The sequence below is a fragment of the Triturus cristatus genome, chromosome 3_2 (genome assembly GCF_964204655.1).
Source record: "Triturus cristatus chromosome 3_2, aTriCri1.1, whole genome shotgun sequence".
Classification (NCBI taxonomy): domain Eukaryota; kingdom Metazoa; phylum Chordata; class Amphibia; order Caudata; family Salamandridae; genus Triturus; species Triturus cristatus.
The window spans coordinates 518,494,499-518,502,061 of NC_140584.1; the positions used below are offsets into that span (position 1 = coordinate 518,494,499).

The 7,563-nt window shown below is 43.8% G+C and overlaps 1 protein-coding gene across 1 annotated transcript; it reads right to left on the reverse strand.

Annotated features, from left to right (window-relative positions):
* Nucleotides 1–517: 517 nt before the first annotated feature.
* Nucleotides 518–5,214, reverse strand: PTH (parathyroid hormone). The gene is made up of 3 exons (XM_085646839.1): nt 5,150–5,214; nt 1,874–1,964; nt 518–1,049 (listed from the first exon to the last, which is right to left on the reverse strand). The coding sequence occupies exons 2-3, from the start codon at nt 1,957–1,959 to the stop codon at nt 746–748; spliced, it is 390 nt and encodes a 129-aa protein (XP_085502965.1). The 5' UTR covers nt 1,960–1,964; nt 5,150–5,214; the 3' UTR covers nt 518–745.
* Between the last annotated feature and the right edge of the window lie 2,349 nt (nt 5,215–7,563).

The following is a 7,563-nucleotide window of genomic DNA, read 5'->3' on the forward strand; positions in this document are numbered from 1 at the left end:
AGGGGATATTGGAACTTACAAAAACTAGCAGGATACTGAAAACTCAAAATGTGCAACCTATTACTGGTCTGGTGGTGTCTTTAGAGCACGTTCTGTCAATTATATCTACCTGTGAATACTTTGTTTATTTTACATTTGGCAACAGTATTAAAAAGCCAATTAGAGATTGCAGAGTCTGTTTTCCACTTTGTTTGCACCTCCATCTAGCTAATCGCCCAACATGAGTGTCTTGCTAGCAACTACTGCGCAAACCTCATGAATAATAAAAATCAGAAGGTGGTGATAATGGACTTTGGTATTATTTCTCTGTAGTGAATAAACACAGTGCATTCCAAATCTGCAACAACTACAGAACCGCCACAAAAACCAGTCTTTCTCGAAGATTTATCTTTTTTTTATTTGTACCGATTTTATTTGAGGTAGAAAATCCGTTTTTTTACAAAACTATAAATTATACAAAACGTTATGTACATGACAAAAATAAATAATGCAAATTGTTTGTTTTTACATTTCGTAACAGAAGTCAAATATATTTAAACACAGCTATACAAATACTCGTGCCCTTTTCTTCACGATGCATTTCAAGTCAAAAGGATTTGCAAATAAATATGTTGTTCCAGACAGTTTAAATAAAGGTCCATACCTTAGCAGCAGTGGAGGTACATGTTTGACAAACAAAAAGAGACACGGTGACAGACAAGGCGACAAAAATTCAGATAGCGCAGCACAAATAAGAGAATCCATTTCACTGGGTGCTTGGTTGAAAAATCATGTCTAAGACCTCTTGCTCGAGGTCCCCAAGTTTCCTCTGTAGGGCCTGCAGCTGCTCTGGGAGCAGCCGTCTTGTCCTAATGGTGCCCCATTTGTCGTCTTTCCTCCTGGGTCGCTGGCCTCTGCTGAGCGCCTGGTCGGCCTGCAGTTCTGCTGAGAGCCTCATGGCGTCCGGGTACAGCTCCAGCAGCTGGAGCTGAAGCCACTCTTGCCTCTCCGTGGTGTGCCTGTGCTCCCCGAAGTTATGCATGAGCTGCACCTCACTCACAGACCGCTTCCTGCAAACACAGCCAAAGAAGAGAAGACAGTTGTTTAGAGGCTTCCATCACTGCTAGTAGCTCCTAACAGTACATGAACTCTATGTGTCTTCAATTCTCCACACATCTCTCCTAACCTTATATCTCAAACTCAGCCGCTCTCTCTATCGTGCCTCTAATGGGGTTTTCTATACCTCATATTTTAGTGTTTCTAGTGACCACATCATCTCTCATCGCTAGTAGAGCCAGAATCTCCCCTGAGTGGTTCTTTAGGCACCAGTGCCATGGGATCGTGGTGGCCACTGCAACTCATTTCAAAATTCATGGCGGCCGAACTTATCAGTATCACAGTGAGGCCTCTTCTTAGAGACAAATTATGAGAGTGATAGCTGGCAAGAGTGGAAGATAAGTCTCTGAGCCGTGCAGGGTATTTTCTGGCTCAGATGGGTCGACTTGTGGCATGTACGAGGTTGGTGTGCAGTGGTGCTCTGGGTCAGGGGAGTCCAAGCTGGAGGGCCTAGAGGTCCGTAAAGGTCATGTGTCCCTCCTCTCAAACATCATTTGTGGACCCTCCACCTTCCTCAATTTCTTCCAACTTGATTCATTTTTGTTCAACTCCCTTCCCATATTCACTCATTTTTCCTTCTTATACCTCTTCTGTTCAGCTCAGAACCCACCTTCATTTTATCACTTATTCTTTTCACTCCCAAGTCTGACACTAACAACTGTACGTAGATAATTGCCTTTATCTCTGTATTCCCACTGATACAGGGTACAGTGAGTTTACAAAAGCACAATATTAGAGAAAATAATACAATTCTTCAGATGAGCACCAGACTGCTTACCTAGTCGGTCTCCCATCAGCTTGTGTGATGAAACAAATTCCACATAGCATTACTGCAACTTTTGCCATAACTCCGATGGGCAGCATGGTTCCTGTTGGAGGGAAATACAACCAATAAATCTTTGTTCATCAGCGACATATTGAAAGCATTCATCCATGGCATGGAAACAAGCTATGGGTGTGCAATCTTATAGCTTTATCGATTGAAGCCATTTTCACATAAACACAATCTCAAGTGAGCTCCTGCTGATGGATGTAGAGAAAATAACTTGTCTATATGATAAGTGATCATGCTTGATTTATGCATTCCTTAATGCCTCCCTTAAGTAGAGCCATGCCTAAATAAAGGTTTCAAGAATATCTCAATTATGTAATGCACTGGAATGGAGAAAGGCAGCCGTCCAATCACTACGAACTCCCAAAAACTTTTAAAGTCACAACAAGCTTACTCGATTAGTGGTGTTGTGGCTTGAGGGTCAGAAGACACTCATATTCAGAGGTTTATTTATAAAAGTGTGTGAATGATCACCCTCCGTGGAATACTGACATCAGTCATTCAATCCTATTGCTTAGGAAGCTGCCATAGACTATTGTATTTCTGCACTCATGGTTAGTTGGCTACATGAACATGAAGTAGAAGCGGTGATTGGCTTGCTGGTCTTGTTGGTCGATGAGGTGTGTGATGGACGCTAATAGCCTTGTTGTTTGAATGCTGCAGGTATTAACCATGTTTCATTGATCTTTCTTCTCTTGTTGGACTTTAAGTTTAGGCCCTAATTGTGGGGTGGACAAAGAGCAGTGGCTAAAGCTCCAAGAAGAGGCTGTAAGGCGCTGTGGATATTCTCGGTGGAGTGCAATAACGCTTGAGCTACCTAATAAAAACGGAATAATAGTCCAGCAGTGGCACTCTAACTGTAATCTTACTTTAAATGTAGCTGGAAAGATAAACATATGTAATTCATACTAAGGCTATTGAGGGGTATTTACAATGTAAAGGAATGTAAACATTTTAAAGCTGATAAGGACCCGATTTCAGGAGTAAATTCGACTGTCCTTTAACTATTTCTTATTTTAAATAAATATCCTTTGCTGCGATGTCCAGCCACCCTTTCATTATGGTGAATAAACTAAAATAAACACGATGACTCCATAAACTATCATAGACATTTGATACAGAAGGTTACACTGAAAGCGTTGTAGAAAGTGCCTGTGATGTTTGTGGGATTATAAAGGGTGAAATTCCTCTGACTCTGTAATATCAGGTTGTACCAGTGCTTTAAATGGGCCAGTACTCACCGGTACTGAGTACCGCACTTCTGAGATTTATCACTGAGTACCGGCACTTCTCTACTGCCGAGGAGAGTACCAGTACTCATTAAACGCTGGTGCTGGAGGCCTTTTTTTGACAGCCAAGGCACTTTTGTGGACATGAGCCGAGCCCAGCCGAACAATTCAACGTGGGCTCATTTGCATACCGTCCAGGTGTTCACCATCATGCTGTGTTGCAAACGCAGACATAGAGGCTGCCCGGTGACGTATTTAAGAAAGCCCTGGGAGGTAACCAGGTTCAAATGGCTTTAATTCCACCTGATTCTTTTGTTAAGTGTCTGCTTATGTTTGTCTGCTTGCCTGTGATTGTTTTTGTGTGAGAGAAAAACGAGAGAAAGGGGGAGAGAATGGAGACACTCTTGGAAGTTGTATTAAAGGAAATGTGTGGAATGCTTTGGGTGTGCATGTCTGCTTGTTTCTTTATGTGTCACTTGAGAATATATAGCATTGTGCCAAGCAACAGCACTTAACAATTTTGATGTTGCAAATATTACAAAACAAGGAAATGTTAAAATATCGCCGCGTTTGGCTTTCGTTTTTTGTAACGAGTAGACAAACCTGCTTTGTTTATTGAAAGACATTTCTTATGTGTTTTGTATGTGCTGCAAGTAGTATAGAAGTATCGGCATATCCTGCCCTAAACCCCCCCCCCCCCAAGCCCCGCCCACTCGCCACATTTATATTAGTACCGGCACTATTTCCTCCCCCATTTAAAGCACTGGGTGGTACACAATACTTCAATGTACACTGACATCACAAAACAATAGCATACACAACTCTCCTTTCTGATGTCAGGAATTGCTTGGGAGCTTGACACAAACTCGTATCCTACAGTTACAGGTCCTCTGTAATAGTGTCACACTCTCACTTGTGAAAGATAAGCGGCAGTCGGAGCTCAGCACATCATCCTGAGGGCCGCGTCCCTTTCATAGATGAGTGTCCACTCGTTGAAATAAACCTACTTTATGTTATAGAGATATTTTTGTTACAATATCATTAGTTGCATATACTCGTGGAAACACTAAAGAATCTAAACCCGTTGCATGTGTATGTTTAACTGGTCCTTATTTTTCTAGTTTAAGTCAGAAATTCAGAGTTCAGATCACTGGTTTCCGCTGGCTGTCTGTGTGATCTTGCTCCAGCCCTCAGCAATACAGCTGGTAATTGGAGCAGTCGTAAGTAGAAGTCTACCATCGCTGTTATAAAATTGTACAAGCCCCAGCATCCGATGGCTCAGGCGCTCACTGTAGACTCCCTATCCGGATGGGAGCCGCTCATCGAGTGAGACCAATGCATTGTCCCCCATGGCCCACCTGCTAAAAATGAGGGCAGACCCTTTACATGCTCTGAAACGGATACATTGTTTAATATGTTTCACCACCTTTTACTACAAGGCACTTGGGCTGCTGTCACCAATAATAAATGTTCAATCAAATAAATGTAAACATTCTCATTCTTACTATTATTAATTACAGTGCTTACAAATGGCACTAGTGTAGTATGAAGCGCGTTATATGAAACAAGCCACATTATGATCATCATTATTATTATTTCCAGAGTTAGTATTATTGGCAATAATAATGCATCAACAATGATTATAATATATGAACGCAGAATTCACAAAATAATCTAATGATGTAGATTCACGAGCACCCGTCGCCAGGCATCACACATGCTTTACTCTATATGCCCAGGGCACAAGTGTAGACCTGCAAGATAACGAGTTTAAAACAGACAGCTTGACCCAGTTCAAAGTAATGCTCCATGCATTGTTTTTGTTCATTCAAGTAACTTCAATAACCACAGAAAAAACACAGCGGTGACATTGGTAATCGGATTCATCTGTAAATGTGGTTTTCAGCAAATAAGGGCAAACATAGTTTCGTTTGGAAAAGTATTTGAATAGAGTAAACCAGTTGTTTAAGATTAAGTATGGCAGAGAACTTACCAGAATGTGTTCTAGTCAGCACTCGAGGTACAGTGGGCGGCTGTGGTCTCCACCGGTTAAGTGTGAGTGGCTGTTCGGTTGTATAGTGCCCCCGTCGCTGGCGTCTTTTATTTATAGTCCCTGAGCCTTTTTGTGAAGGGTGACGTCACTGGCGGCTCTTTGGGGCTCTCACTGGATAGAGGGGGCTCCTGCAGATTTCCGCTCTCAGGGATCCAGGCCACGCCCCCGGGTGCCGTTGCCAGACTCCGAGGCACGTGCTGTTCGTTTCCGAACAAACCCTGGGAGCAGAAGGAATACACGGAGGGAGGGAAGGGGAAGCAAGGACCAGGGGAAATCAAAGGTTACATCCCGCACAGGTATCGTGACAGCCGTGACCAAATCACCTCGATGCACGAGGCGCTAAGGAGAAGAAGAGGTCTACATCTTTACACTTGTTAGAATCTTAAGACGCAACTTTTAAAATGGGGATCCGCGTCAGAGAGGCTGCGCTATCGCTGCCCACAAGACAAAATCATAGCTTCGTGGAAGGAGTGCACATGCACAATGCCGGGCTGTCGACGATATCTGGGGACTTGCGTAGCGTCGGCCAGTGTTCGCAGAGGTGCTCTCAGTCCGACCCACAGAGAAGCATGCTGCATTTTTTAATTACAAAAATGGTTGTGATTTTGAAAGTACTTAATGCGCCAGAGTTCGTCATACGTATTTTGCGTAGATTGTGATCTCGGTTAGCAAGTGTTTTGGTGCGCCCTTTAATGTTTTAGTTAAACATTGAGCGGTGGAACATGCATGAGGTGCCGTATTGCACGGCGTGAGATACTAAATGAATTACTAGAGACATGTTATGCAAGTACAAAGCAGGTAGTTGCCCAGGTTCCCCACCTTCACCCCTTCCCACCCTCCCCGAAATTGATGAGGACATTCTGTGCCTGCCCCTCCACCCCTATCTCTGTACCCTTCTCTCGACACCCACCTCTCTCTTTTCGTTACCCCTCTCTCTTCACCTCACTATCCAGTTCCTATCTCACACCCGTCTATCTCTTCGTCTACTTCCTCTGTCTCTCATCTCTATTTACCTGACCATCGCTTTCTCCGTCTTTCTGTGCCCCACCTCTCTAACCCTTTAACTTGCCTCCCGCTTCCTCATTTCTCTCACATCTCTCACACTACCACATCTCTACAACTGCCTCTCTCTAACTACCTAACCTCTCAATTTACTTCACCCTTCTATTGCCGCCACACACCCTCTCTCCTACACCTACTCTCTCTATGACACCCCATCGCAATCCCCTTTTCATTGCCCCTTTTCTGTACTTCTGTCTCGTTTTCTTTAATAGTCATAATCAGCTCTGTGAAATAGTTACAAAAATAGATATAGTATGTGATATTACCAGCACGTGAACAGCGCACATCTGCAACTGGTAGCGCTTGCGGCGCTGATAGCTGTGTGTGTTTCTGTAGAGTCCTGAACTCTCAGCTGACACGTTGTTTGCTTGCCAATAATCTTGTGGGTCTAATATATTTTCAGTTGCGAAAAGTTACCTTGGTTAACTGCGTTAAAAAAAACCCACAGCTAAACGTATTTGCACGAATTCTGCTGCTCCTATAATAAGAAGCGCAGCGAACCGCTTTTGCCTCAAACACTTAATGTCATATTCCTTATTTAAAGGAGGAGGAGGAAAGTAGTTCCCTATATTTATTATGGAAACACTTCAAATACAGAGCATTTCATGCTGGTTTCATTAATGTCCAATGCAATAGTCTTTACGTAACATGTGCTCTCCTTTGTTCCGTTCCTACCTGCATTTTTTTGCACACTGTAAAATATATGTAAAGGTGCTAAAGCTGAGCGAACCCCCCCCCCCCCTCTCCCCAGGGTGGATGGTCCCTGAATTACAGCGGCAGCATGGGGTTACTTTAGCCCCCCTTGGATGTGTGCTTAGAGTCGGTGCCTCTCCGAGCAGTTTTCACAGTGCTTGACGTTTCGCTCATCTGTGACGCACAATTACCGGGCTTTTCCCCATTAATTATGTAGGGTATTGTTATTTCTATCAGCCTTCCCTCCTCCCCTTTCACCCCTTTAGTGCCTTGTTACACTAACACTTTTTGCAATGCTTATTGCACCCCATGCACTTGGATATTGCATAACGTGACGTGACCACATTGCTCTCATTTGTGATACCAGGGTTGACACAGTTGGATCCAGATTAAATTAACTTTCCTGGAGACGCGCCGCAGGCCAGGAGGACACAATGTGGGGTATAAGAACACCGCCATCCCAGCACAAGTTCCTGTTGGAAGCTGAAGGAGGTGCGCTGAGCAACGTTCGAGACACACCCTGCAACAGCATTGTCGCAGTGCTGGACAGCAGGCAAAGCGTCTGAGAAGGGGTACATTTGTTGGTAAGGAGGCACACC

Bases quoted from the DNA above. Each gene is read 5' to 3' on its own strand.
- PTH (XM_085646839.1), bottom strand. From the start codon at position 1,959: ATGCTGCCCATCGGAGTTATGGCAAAAGTTGCAGTAATGCTATGTGGA. The intron at 1,050-1,873 runs GTAAGCAGTCTG...CTGTGTTTGCAG, and splicing joins GCTGATGGGAGACCGACTAG to GAAGCGGTCTGTGAGTGAGG.